Source organism: Salarias fasciatus, chromosome 5 (assembly GCF_902148845.1).
Source record: "Salarias fasciatus chromosome 5, fSalaFa1.1, whole genome shotgun sequence".
In the NCBI taxonomy this organism is placed as follows: domain Eukaryota; kingdom Metazoa; phylum Chordata; class Actinopteri; order Blenniiformes; family Blenniidae; genus Salarias; species Salarias fasciatus.
Window position 1 is genome coordinate 8,746,240 of NC_043749.1, and position 13,079 is coordinate 8,759,318.

Consider the following 13,079-nt stretch of genomic DNA (forward strand, 5'->3'; position numbering starts at 1 on the left):
AGTTAGCATTAGCTACTAGCCGCAGAGCTTCATCTGAGTTTCCTGAGACCCTCCACACTGAGCTTCTCTCCAAAAACCACCTCAAACCAGAGCAGCCGTCTCCAGTCTGTCAGGTGAGTCCAGCCGACTCACTCCAGACAAGAAATTAATAAAAAAAAACATCCCGCAGACTGTTTAACCCCACAACACACACTGGAACAAGCTAGCTCTGTTTCCATTTAAACATGCATTCAAACTTAAATCAAGCTAAATATGCACTATTCTGACTGACTTCAATGAAAGCACGTCTTATTGTTGTTTTTTAATCACAGGAAGACGTTTGATATCATATCGCGGTCATTGTCTGAGTTTAGTCTGACAGTATTGACAGTTTAATTCAGTGATACAGCTCAGTCTGCTCCCTGCAGGATCTGCTCTCCTCCCTCCACCCTGGCGTTTTCCTGTCTCGATGGTGTTTACCTCTCAAAGCAAGAGAATGAGTTCGTACATCATGTCATGGACGATCTGGAAGCATACCAACAGAAAAACGAGCACAGGAGGTAAAAAGCAGCACTGTCAGACATCATCTTCCTCACTGCTTTCCATCAGTCATCACTGTTGTCTTCTCCAGGTAACTCAAAGGCTCTGAGGCCTGCCCTGCACTGACAGGGGAAATTACTCATCCCGAATCCTGATTTAGTTTCATATTCATGCAGAAATCCACATGCCTAATTCATTCCATTCATTTGTAATAATACTACATTTTATGTACTGTAAAGATCACTTTATATGATAAAAATACACAGTAAATAAACTCCATTAAAGAGAAAGAACATAATTCAGGTATGCATATCCATGTAAGACAGGTAATAATAATAAAAATGGATGAAAGATGGAATGCCACATATAATTAAAGCAACTTAAGAACTCCTAAATCCCTGTTTTTTTCCATAAAGTTAAAGCAGCTTAGTGCTCTGCCAGAGATGCTCGCAGTGTCCAGTCAGTCAGCCGTATACTATAGCCAAAGATGTCACAGGCAGCCTGTAGATCAAGTAAAATCAGGATTGAAGTGTTGCCACTGTCAGTGTTCAGATGTACGTCAATGAAGGCATTAATAAGAGCTGTGCTTTAGTGAGGGAAGAATCTGAAATATTAGTCACCAAAGGAGTTATTATGAGCCATAAAGTTGTGTAACAGTTTATTATAGTAATCAAAGCTGTATTATGGGTGTTTGTTTTTACTGAGTTTTGATAGGGAGGCAGAGGAGGTAATGCCCTGATGTCCCATAGGTGTATAATCTATAGTCTGTGTTCAGTGCGGCTAAAACATCAGACCTACGATGAACAAATAATGTGGAGAAAGGCAAAGGTGGACTGATAGTACGGATGGAAGTGTACAGGTGAAGGAGGTTCATTTATCTTGTGGAGGGGCAAAGTCATGGAGAGATTAAGAATGGTTTATAGACTTAGATTAGATAGAACTTCTCAAAGAAATGAATGTAGCGGCAAACTCTCAGCCCAACTGGCTGATTGAAAAATACTAAAAGATGGATGGCGTGATATTGAGCTTTGAGCAGGGTTCTTGTTGGTAACGATGATGTTATGTTGATATGACCACAGAATCCAGTCTGTACTGTTTCTGATAGTGTGACCTTTGTGTTTCTGTCCAGTGTCCTCCTCTTCCCTCCTCTACCCAGCAGACTGAGATACCTGATTCACAGGACCATGGAGGATGTGCCGGAGCTCAGCACCTTCTCGGTGGGGGAGAGCTGGAATCGGAGGGTGGTGGTCTGCTATTCTGAGCTCAGGTATTAAAAACAAATCAGATTTAGAGGCACGGCTGCATAAAAGGATGCATAAATGTTAATGTTGAACTGGAAGGAAGGAAAGTGTAACACAATCATTGAAAGAAGCTTCTTTGTCTCGTAGAGAAATATGAGCTTTCCTTTTGTGATCCTATAGAGGTGAGATGGAGGAGGATAGTGACTTGGAGGGCAGCAACAGCCATGAGGAGCACAAACCTCCAGTCGCGTCTCGGCGCCGAAGACCCAAGAGACCAGACAAGCCCCTCTACATGCCCCGAGCCGCTCGGAAGAGACTGACGTTACAGAAGTCACAAGCAAACACAGAAGACCAACAGTTACCTAGTTCAGCTCACTGCAGCACTGACTCTTTATGTAATAACTCATCGGACTCCTGCTCCTGTCCCGAAGCCACAGGAATAACAGCGAGCTCAGGCAGGCAGGAGGTGTTTCCCGGGTTAGCGGACGGCGTCCCCGACTCATCTGAAGACAGGTTGAAGCGCTGTACTCAGGAGCAGGAGGACACGGTGATCCAGGGGCTGCAGGAAGATGAGGGGCTTGCTCGAGAGCAGATGACAGCGTCATTAAACGAAATGACATTGGAGGAGGATGAAAAGGACGACGCTCCGGACGTCGGCCACACGGACGACACCAGCACAGACACAGAGGATGTGGTCGAAGAGGTAGTTTTCTTCATTTCTCAACAGATTCATTTAAACCTACATAAATATTTTTCACTGAGATGTTTTCTATGGCATCATGTGTCCAGTTTTTCAGATTAATTCCAACATGATCTAAGCTGCATTTTTTTTTTCAACCCTTTCAGATCAAGTCTTTTCTAAAGGAGACAGCGTCGGTTTTCATTGAGCACGTCAACAGCGACTACTCTCACTACGAGGTCGTGTGCATCAGCTCAGACGACTTCGCTCATGTTATTGAGATCTACGACTTCCCACATATTTTCAAGACGGATGACCTTCTGGATGCTTTCAGAGAGTACAGGTGTGAGCTAGCAAATCACTTTTTGTCACATTATAACCTGATCCTCCCGTTTCTACTGTCCTGCAGCTCTTTCTTTGTGTCACTGTAACATAATTTAGTACAAGTCTGTCTTTGTGAGTTCAGCTGAATTAACTTTACGCAAAAGACCAAACATGATTAACTTTTTTATAAATTATGTTTACTTGTTTGTATTTATGTTCAAAAGTGGTTCCTGAATGGAATTCAGGACGAGATATTTTGGTGTTTGAGAGGTGGAAAATGCAAAGTGTTTGTACTTTATTTCTTGCATCTGAATTTTTAAATTTTACTCCCTCCATTTGAACATCAACATCTGGATTTTCAACAGGCTCCTTATATCTCTAGACTTACTGTTTCTGTACTTTTCTGCCAAAAATCATTGTTATTTCTTTACAAATTTCTGTGCTTCTGCTTAAAAGCTGTGAGTAACCTTTGCTAACCCTGGTAAATGAAGTGAGGGTTTCCCTGTTCTTCTCAGTGACGGTGGAATGAAGATTAAATGGGTGGACAACACACACGCTCTTGGGGTTTTCTCCAGCGAGTGTGCAGGTGAGAGGCTCGACTGTGTTTTGGATTAGAGGTTAAAACTGACAATAGTGAAGGTCAAATTGTGTTTTTTCTTTGTCACACGCAGCCCTTCATGCTCTCTCCATCTGCCACCCGATGCTGAGAGTACGTCCGCTGGCTGAAGGGAGCAAAAAAGCCAAACTCAAGGCCCTCCGACGGGCAGGTGGGGGAAGCAACCTGTTTGAACTGTTTGGTTTTTAATGCTGCTGATATCAGTCAGCTGGGTGTTTTGTGTGAATTCCTCCAGAGTTCATCCAGCCAGTGAAGGAGCGTCCCCGGACCGATTGTGCCGTCGCCAGGCGGATGGTCACCAGAGCTCTGGGCATTCGAGGGAGAGGCAGAAAGCAGCTGAATTAAAAGGGAAACACTAACTCGGTCTGCATGTGGTGAAGGTGAGCAAACTCTCAGTGTTCTGAGTGATAATGAGCTCTGAAAATTAAAGTTAGGTTCGGATTGTTAGTTTCACTGAGGAGCGACGAGGTGCGTTCTGTTTTATTTCAGCCAGACTCTGAGGATCTCCTCTTTTCTATTCACGCTCTGCTGTCATCACGCTGAGATTTGAAAAGCTGGAAATAAAACCCTTCAGGAGAAACTGCCTGAAAGGGAAATTGAAAGATTCCACATGATGTGAGATAAATCATTTCATTTGGAAGAAAATCTGGAAGTTATTCCTGCTGAAGGAGTAAACCCTGCCTTTCAGACCAAGGATGGATGGATTTGGTCGTGCTTTGAAATAAAAAAAAAAAAAAAAGAGACTTTTTTTTATTCAGACCTTGATCTGTTAAGGTTCCCTCAGCTGTTCACAGCTGTGTGTGCAGTAATGAGACGAAAGCCACATTTTTCTGCTTCCACCCTTTTATTTATAAAATGTAATGCTTTTCCACATTCATCCATGCATACAAAATGAAACCAGACAGCAGCTAACAAGGACCCTTATAAAATAAAGGGTTCTTGAATTGCTACATTAATGAACAAATGTACAAAAAAAAAAAAAAAAAAAAAAAAGAAATAGGAGGCATTTTCACGAACGTGTGTGGCTGTTACAGTACTTCCACGATGTCAACATAGTCCCTGACGGTAATAATTTAACAAAAGTCAGACGCTGAGAAGAGGCTTGAGGAGATGTGCAGGTGAAAATAAATCTCAACTGGATTGAAAGGGGGGGGGGGGGGGGGGGAATCTTAATAAATAAGCTGTGTTGAAAAATAAGAATGTGAAACTCAATTCCTGAGAGGAAAGAGAAGTTTTCCTACTCAGTTCAATTCAGAATTTATGACTTCTGGACTTCACAGACAGAAAACACTGAAATCCAAGCTATGGGGCTCTGACAGAAAATATAAAAACAAATCTTCCTTTCATTCAGATGTGGTTAAAGCTTGAGTTATTCAGTCCTGAGATGAGCCTCGGTTGTCTCTTCAGGGATGACGTTGCCATGAATTGTGTCGTATTGCACAGCGTCAAGTATCACGACGATGTACTCTATTTGTGGTCACTTCTGAGTCGATAATGCCTTCAGCTGAGCAGTAGTGTGAAAGCACATGAGATTTAAACACCTGTATGTCAATTCAGCGGTTCCACGAGAGACACGGACCGATACCGAGGAGTTAAAGCACCAGACCCGGCGCTGGACTCCTTCAGTCTGAGGGGTTGATTCCCCCCGAACGCTCCGTCACTTTGACAGGAGAAGGCAGCCGTTGGCACAGTTCATTTAATAAGTTACGTGGCTGCGATCTTTTATAAAGCGTCTCTGCTTTCAAGCACCAGGTCAAAGCCACACCGCAGTGACGAGGACACACACAGAAATATACACACATTTTTACAGATGAATGTGATTAATGGATTCAGTAAGCAAGCAGTTGTTTTGGGGTTTTTTTTTCTTCCTTCTCCTTTTTCTTTCCATTAAGTCGTGTCGTACCAGCTGAGCCTGGAGCTGGACCTTCAGCACTGCTCCAAGGAAGCAACACCGTACAGCCCCCTCTAGTGGTTGTCTTGATATCAGCTTCCTGCGCCGTGGAGCTCAGGTCTACCTGTGTGAGAGCTGGTTGTTCAGCAGGCCGGGGAAGGTTTCTTCTGTTTCCGAGCTCGTTGTGCCCCCTGTGAAGAGAGACCGGGAGAAAGTGTGTGTAGTGTGTGTGTTTTCAACCGCATCCTGATCATACACACGCGATCTGGTTCTGTCCATCCTCTTCTCACCACCTTATGTGAGACCAGTGACAGTATAACAATAAAGGTAAATCTGGATCATCGGCCTCATACACCTGCTGCAAACATGTTTTTTTTTAAACATGAAAAAATGGTCTCTACTTGGATCTTTGGACAATTTGGGGTTTATCTTTTTTTTTTTTTTTTTTTTTTTGGTATTTATAAGGTCTCAAACTGTTAATCCTTGACTGAAAGACAGTTTTTTTTTTTTTTGGTTTAACATTATCCATGATTTGGGGCTCATGAAGCCGTGTCAAAGGTGTATCTAAATTAACTACGAAATCAGTAATACTTCATTTTTCTTGACATTTCTACATTTATGACAACTATAACACCTACGGAGTGTTGATTTAAAATTGGAGTAATTGTTTCCCTTGAGTTAGAAAATAGAGCAAAAATTCAATATGATCAAATGAAGCCACTCCTCCTAACATTTGATCAGTTTAATGAAGCCTAAGTGTTTGATTTTAATTACTTGTAAGTTTAGTTGATATTTTTATGTAGAAAATGGCTTAAAAAATTCTAAAAACAGTTTTCATCAAATACTGTGGATTTCATCAGGTACCATGTATTGATATGTCATAGTTTATAGTGACTGGATAGAAATAAATAAAGTATCATAGTGACTTACTTACATATCATTACAACACAGTTTTGTAAGTAACAGTTTTTGTGCTTTTTTTTTTTCAGAAAAGCCCAGCAGACTCCACAACGCCTCAGACAGCATCACTGGTCAGGAAGAGTCGGACTGCTCCCTGATCCTCAGCGTCGGGACGTTGGGCTCAGAAGAGACGTCAGCCTCACAAACGGAGCCCCGTCACCGAGCCTGACCTCCAACCTTTGGACATTTTACTGTTTTTGTCGGTGGTGTTTGCGCCGTTAGCATCTGGTGACGGTTATGAATCGGGGCTGAAGGGAGAATGCAGCATGCGGCAGCAGGGACTGCATGCGGCTCTGAAGGCTTCCGATACAGCTGGAGGAGCTGGTCTGGGTTTGTTGCATGGAGAGCTGTCACTGGAGTGGGACCTGCAGTCCTTTCAGATGCTAAGCTGTCGACCCGTTTGTCCAGGTGAGGCCAGATAAGTTGCGTAATTGTATCTCGATCTTGGTCTGGATCTCTGGCTTGGTGCCAGACTCGGGTCCAACAAGTGTAAATGATGAATAACAGTAATACCTGGAAGTTTCAGATTCTGTTGTTTACCAAACCCAGCATTGTTGACGTGAGGCTCTGTGGTTACATCATAAAGTCTAGATGCTTTTTTAATTTTAATTTTAAAACCATTTTTTTTTAAAACCAAATTGTGTTTGGTCAGGAGCTTCCGGGCTTTTACTTGGTGTTTTAACGGCTGTGAAAGAGTCCCAGTTAACATTTATTAAAAGCTATGAGAGTCTGTCTTAAGTCAGAAATACTTTTTAATGGTTTACTTTTTTTTTGTTTTGTTTTGTTTTGTGTTTTCCCAGTGCCTGATGACAGAGTGACTTGATTTATTCGGCCAATTCTGGTTGATTTGCAGAAAAAAAATATTTATAACTATAAAGAAATTTGATGTGAGACTAGATGTAACAGTTGTAAAAAATAATAATATCCAGTACCATTGAAATAAAGGACAGCAGTCAGGATCTAATTTGTGCCTCCATTGCCTGCTTTGTCTTGTTTTTTCGGCTCCGTTTATTAGATAAAAGAAGACAGACGAGCAGTAACCGGCCGAGGCAGCAGCAGGTTGCTTTGAGTGAGAGAACTTGTTTTTGTTTTGGCCACAGCAGACTTTGAAGAGAGAATCAAAGTGCTGCTGTCTGCATGATGGATGAAGGCAACCTGGCTCGCCAAAACCCGGCGGCCTCCGGAGAAGATTAATAGCTTTTAATCAAGATTTCTGTTCTGAAGTTTGAAGACATAAAGACATCGTAGCGTTCTCACCTATGTGGCAGTTGTACATCCATATCCGGTGTCCGTCATAGCGAGCGCGGCACTTCATGATGTTGTTTGTGTAGTCGGATTCCGCCACCTCATAGTTTGGGTTTATGACGACCTGCAGGAGCAGAAACGATGCCGCTGTCATTACATGCAGTGTTTTTAAGACGGGATAATGGAGCATGGCTCCTTCAAAAACAAAATGTTTTAGCTGGACCGCCTGCCGAGCACAAGACTTTCTCGTCCAATCGTCAGGCTGTAAATTCAGTTCAGTAACCTTAAGCAACCCCTGCTCAGCTGCTTTCCCTGGATGTGACCGCATTCAGGCTCGATGCCAGCAACAGAGAAGCAGAGATGTGGAAAACTCCTAATATGTGTTTGGTCTGTGAGTGATCTCTGGCCGGGGATGAGATGGATCGTTTCTACAGCAAATGTTCGACTTCCCACTCAAGCACACAAACAGGACAGACGTTTCTACCTGGAAGATGTAATCGCCAGGCTTCACATCCGTGATGTCGACCCACTGGCAGTCGATGTCGTGCCTGTAGGTGTCCCAGCAGCCGACCGTGATGCCCTGCGCTCCGAAGTTTGCACATTCGTACCTCTTCTGGATACCTGGAATCAGACATTTGAAATCAGAGGTTCCAAAACCGGCACCAATGATGCCACATTATGTAATGTAAGGTGGATGTGTGTGTTTACCTTCGTCACAATGCGTGTCCTCCAGACAGAAGCTGGCTTTGTGTCCTTCTGCCACTTTAGTACCGTTCAGACTCAGCAAGTCATAGTGGGTGAAAACTTCCATACTGTGGTAATGCCTGGATTATACAAAGAAAATAATGAAAAAAAAAGTGTTGAAATATCATAGAAATCCCTGTTTGCAGAAACTTTGCAATAATATGCACGATCTGTGTGAACTTATGATCCTCCGGTCACGAGTAAAACCACAATATGAGCAGATTTCCTACCGGTGACATTCGTGCCAGACCCAGGAGTGATGCGCCGCCCGCGGCCTGAAGTCCGACTGGCCGTTGTTGTGGATCTGGGAGGAGAAGCGGAGCAGGCGGCGGTAGGAGGTCGGGTCGGCTTGGTTGGCGCTGCTGGCCAGACAGTGCTCCTCGTGGGCGCACTGCAGGGCGTACATGGGCCTGTCCTCCAGGTAGGTGGTCTGCTCCACAACCTGAGAGCTCAGCACCAAGTCCGGGGCCGCTGGGAGGGAAACGAGGGAGGTGGCGGTTAAAAAACGGAGCAGAAAAGAGAAAGCTGTTCATTTAGCTGAATGGGGTGAAGTGTGTGTTCATAAAAAGGCGTTTTCGAAATAAAAACATTCTATTTCTGACTAATTGGTTCATTAACACTTTTCGCAGCATGTAAAAAGTTCTGCTTGATAATGTGTTTAAGTATTGATGGAAATCTGACAGATTTTACTAGCTTTTAATGCTGTTTTCTTGCTCCTTACTTTGAGTACAGGAGACCCCAGCGGAGAAGCGGCCGCCGCCTTTCGGACAGAGGATGTGTTTCCCGTGATGCAGACACTGATCCAGAGTCAGCTCGGTCCCTGAACATCTCACGCCGCTCATCACTATGGCGTCGGCTGAGGAATCCCCCTGCCAGTAGTACGTCTCCTGATGAAAGAGAGGCACAGAAAACGAGAATCATAAAGGTGAAGAATCAAGAGTTTTAGGAATTCTTTGATTGCAGTGCTGCAAACAACTCTTCTTCTTTTTCTGCTTTCCTTTTCTCTTCTGCTTTTCTGTCTGTATTATAGAGGCTCATTATGTAAAGTTATCTGTGTACGTCTATAATTGTGTGGGATTTAGGTTTTAAATATAAACATTCTCCTAATTTCCTGTGTGTATTTGATTTGCATGCATGTCATGTGAGAAGTCCCGCAAGTTAAATCTAATCAAAGGGTCGATCACACATCACACACTCCGCTGACTCAGCCTCCTTACAGCTGCAGACCGCAGAGAAAACCTACAGCTAAGGCCAGCTCAGACTTTCCGTCACGCTCCGAGGATGAGGAGGAGGAGGATTGGTGAAAAGAAAAGGAGCTGGGGGATGAGGATGTGGGAGTAGCTGAGGAGAAGGACAGACACGGAGCAGGATTGCTTCAACTCGCTGTCATTTGTTCCATCTGGTGGCGGGGGTTTCCTGCTCATTCATTTGAAAGTCAGACGGGAAAAGCGTCTCCAGAGGGGACGAGCGCCCGCTCTGTGATAGCAAAGACCATTTAACACTGACATGAAAAGTTTAGTGTAATTATATCTTCCTGTATATAAAGGGATTTACAATCATGACACTTCATCCTGACTATTTGAATCGGCTCACTTTAGACGGATAAATTACCTCCATCAGTTCCAGTTCACACTCCTTTCAGGATCCCCCACTGCTGATCTGAACACACCTCGCAGTGATTCACACATACTTTCCAGACCTGTTATTATCTCCACTCAACAAATTCCAAAATCCCCTAAAACAGAAAAAAACATAAAAATCCCAGGGTCGTCGCCTTCACACTCCCCTCAGCTCGTGACGTGAAGGGCGACGCGAGGAAACGGGACTGTGACGCTGCACAGCCGTGCCCCGGGGGTTTACTGGTGGAAGGTCCAATCGACTTCAAACGGGGAGCGGGGGCCTTCTGCTCGCTCCTGCTGGGGAGCTCAACACTCCGGTGTCAGAGATTTACCACCACTGACCTGCGCTCTGGGCTTTATTTTGCCTTCTGGGATCAACAAAGCTCCAGCTTGTTAAAGTGAGAGTTAATAGCATCTACTGACATGCACACACACACACACACAGGGGCATTAAAGTGGGTAGAACTTGGAGGCTGATTTAATCTCACGTGGCTGAAAATGATATCACCTCCTGCTTGTGCGATCTTGAGAATAATTTGAAGCTAAAACTCATAAAACTAAGCTCCTCAAAGGGGCATAATAACGTGAAGAAACGGACTCCTGTTAAACTGGAGGCAGTTACTCACCCCGGGAGGTGAAAACCGACCACCTTGCTGTATGTGTCTGGATTTCTTTTTGATTTCAAAGCTTCGTTCGGTTTATTTTCGTGGTTAAAGTCTGTGCATGAAGTGATTTTTTTGAAGAATTTTTTTACCTGGAAAGCATGGCTGGCAAAGCCCAGGCCCAGCTGTCTGCAGACCACCATGGCCTCCATGGTCCCCCAGCTGTCGCTGCACACCGTGCCCCACACCAGGGAGCCGTTCCTCTCAGTCAGGACCTCCACCCGGCCCTCATAGGGGTTGCGGCCACCAGCTAACCGCAGCTGGGGGGAGACAGACGTATCAGCGCTGCAGTCGGTGTAGAACAAAGACTTTCTGGTGTGGTTTCTGGACAGAGTTGCTCACTCTCTTGTTGAATCCCATGGCAGGAACGTTGCACCTGACGGCGGCGTCCTCCTCGTGGCTGCAGCCCAGAGCCTCGCGGTTGAAGCGGCACTCGGTGAGGGACTTCTCAAACCCGGAGCAGTCCACCTCGTTCATCTGGACCGGCCCGATCCCTTCAGAAAACACATCAGGTACGTAAATAAAAACCTAGAAGTGCCAATCTGCTGAAATACATCTTTCAGCTGGAGCTTGAACGTTATGTCATGAATAATTCAGTTGAATCTTTCCACTACTGGAAAGAAGAAATTTGATCCTTGTGTTACACAATGACTTTTAGAAGCACAAACTTCTACTGCAGCGGCAACGGACAATAAAAAAAAAGTCCTGCAGGAGAAACAGAATTCCTCCCAAAGAGAGATGATTACACTGCGGAGGAAACGAGCAGCCAGCTCTGTCAAGCGGGAATGAGACGCTCATGGCCCATAAAGACAATAAAAATTGTCCCTCGGTGTGGTGAAGTTTCCATAATAACGTGCGCTTGTTCACTCCATGCTGGGTTTTCCCCCCATGTGACTGAGCAGGAATGTCTGAATTCTGAAATCCGTGAGCGACAGGGAGCCAGAGGAGGAAAGAGACTGAAAAAAATGTAGTGAAGTGTCAACTGCATAAATCAATATTTAAATAAGTACTGGCAAATATCGAGTGTAAATCAAGTGCAGGTTATTTAGGGTCGAGCAAAAACCATTAAAAAAAAGTTGTTTTTCTTACTAGCTGGCAGAGAAATCAGCGGATAAAAAGAACTCTTCTTAACTCTGCCATGTCTTTGTGCTTTATTTTTAGCTCAGACCACTTTACTGACTTCTCCAAACAAAAACCATTAGCTGCTTTACATCTTTCTGTCATACTGTTGTTGAATCCAGTGGTCAGCTCATAAAAATATCCTCCAAAAAAAAACCTAGTTCATCATCCAATGCAGAATTCCTTCTCTGTGCTCCATAAAACATGTTTTCTCCTTTACAGGGGAACATTTTGTGCACACTTCAGTATTGCTGTGAGAATAAGGTGGAGTTGAAGTCAGCTCTCCCACCTCACATGTGATTCTTTTCAGGCCGTGGTGGATTGCATTTCACCGGATTCGGGTTTTTGGGTCAATGCAAAAACATGAATGTGCTGCTCCATACATTCTCCCACAGCTCCCTGTGCTGACTGCAGGTCTAGACTGATTACAGCAGGACTAAAGCAGGTGGGAACACCAGGCCGGAGATAAGGCGGGGGTGGAGGTCTCTGGTTTCAGGCCCACACGTTTCCTTTTCACAGCTGGAAATAAGGTCCACTTCAAGTTGTTCTTGGACTTTCGGTGAGTAATAGCGCTTTGAATATACTTTAGAAGTGAAGCGTTATTAAGCCTTTCAGTAATCGTCAGCCTAATATGAAAGGATAAACTCATTTTAGGCTTTCAGAGCCAGACAGCTACAGTGACAGAGAGACTAAACAAAGGGATTCTGTGGGCAGACTCGGCTGCAAAAACTTATTTCAGCTGCATGAAAGGGGCCCACTGACAAATATACATCCAGCGGTTTATGTGCAAACTATATTCAGACAACTTTCATCGCCGTATCACGCCGTCAGGCTGCATTACATATAGATCCGGACAAAGCCAGACAAAAACAGTCATTTTACTGGTGAACCGCTTCTTTGAATTGTTAGTTTGTGATATTGTTTGACACTGAACTTTCACAGGGTGTCATTCCGTCACTGTGGAATGGATGTGTGGTCCAAGGTACCTTGTCCCATCCGTGCGCCAGTCAAGGCCTCCTTGGCGCTGCCGAAGCCCAGCTCTCGACACACCACGGTCGCGGCCCGCATGTCCCAGTTGTCGTCGCAAACGGTTCCCCACTCCCCGTTCTTCAGCACCTCCACCCGCCCCTCGCCGATCATGGCTCCTCCTCGGAGACGCACCAGAGGTTGCTGTGGACGAAGCGCAACAAAAAAAAACTGAAATTAGTGGAAGTATAGGGGGAGGAAAGTCATTTATGTGATTAGTATCGAATGCTGCAGGATTAGAAAAGGATCAAGAGCAAAGAAAGGAGTCCATTTAATGGAGGATTTACTTTAGTCAATGTACTTAGTTTAAACCCTCTGAGAGTTTGTGTGAATAAAACACAGAGATCCAGAACTTCATCACTGGTGTTTGACATCATGTAGCTGACTAAACAAGAGCTGAAAACACGCCATGATCAAACTACTGCTGTACACAA

General features: G+C 44.4%; 2 protein-coding genes across 3 annotated transcripts in view; one reads left to right on the plus strand and one right to left on the minus strand.

Moving 5' to 3' along the window:
- On the plus strand, nucleotides 1–7,182 carry r3hcc1 (R3H domain and coiled-coil containing 1). Of its 2 annotated transcripts, XM_030092309.1 has the most exons (9): nucleotides 1–113; nucleotides 408–539; nucleotides 1,649–1,786; nucleotides 1,941–2,463; nucleotides 2,607–2,782; nucleotides 3,279–3,349; nucleotides 3,435–3,530; nucleotides 3,615–3,759; nucleotides 6,260–7,182. In XM_030092309.1, exons 2-8 carry the CDS (start codon nucleotides 496–498, stop codon nucleotides 3,722–3,724), a joined length of 1,158 nt encoding a protein of 385 aa, XP_029948169.1. In that variant the 5' UTR covers nucleotides 1–113; nucleotides 408–495; the 3' UTR covers nucleotides 3,725–3,759; nucleotides 6,260–7,182. The 2 variants fall into 2 exon arrangements, with proteins under 2 accessions (XP_029948169.1, XP_029948170.1); XM_030092310.1 differs by lacking the exon at nucleotides 1–113 and having other exon boundaries at nucleotides 486–610.
- The window catches only part of loxl2a (lysyl oxidase-like 2a), a 25,271-nt gene continuing 17,410 nt past the window's right edge, over nucleotides 5,219–13,079 (minus strand). Inside the window, exons 6-14 of the mRNA XM_030092307.1 lie at nucleotides 12,606–12,789; nucleotides 10,843–10,994; nucleotides 10,593–10,760; nucleotides 8,941–9,106; nucleotides 8,450–8,690; nucleotides 8,184–8,299; nucleotides 7,960–8,096; nucleotides 7,488–7,599; nucleotides 5,219–5,461 (exon numbers count right to left, since the gene is read on the minus strand). Of these exons, the coding sequence (XP_029948167.1) occupies nucleotides 5,391–5,461; nucleotides 7,488–7,599; nucleotides 7,960–8,096; nucleotides 8,184–8,299; nucleotides 8,450–8,690; nucleotides 8,941–9,106; nucleotides 10,593–10,760; nucleotides 10,843–10,994; nucleotides 12,606–12,789 (1,347 nt within the window). The 3' untranslated portion in view covers nucleotides 5,219–5,390. The remainder of the gene's footprint in view (nucleotides 5,462–7,487; nucleotides 7,600–7,959; nucleotides 8,097–8,183; nucleotides 8,300–8,449; nucleotides 8,691–8,940; nucleotides 9,107–10,592; nucleotides 10,761–10,842; nucleotides 10,995–12,605; nucleotides 12,790–13,079) is intronic.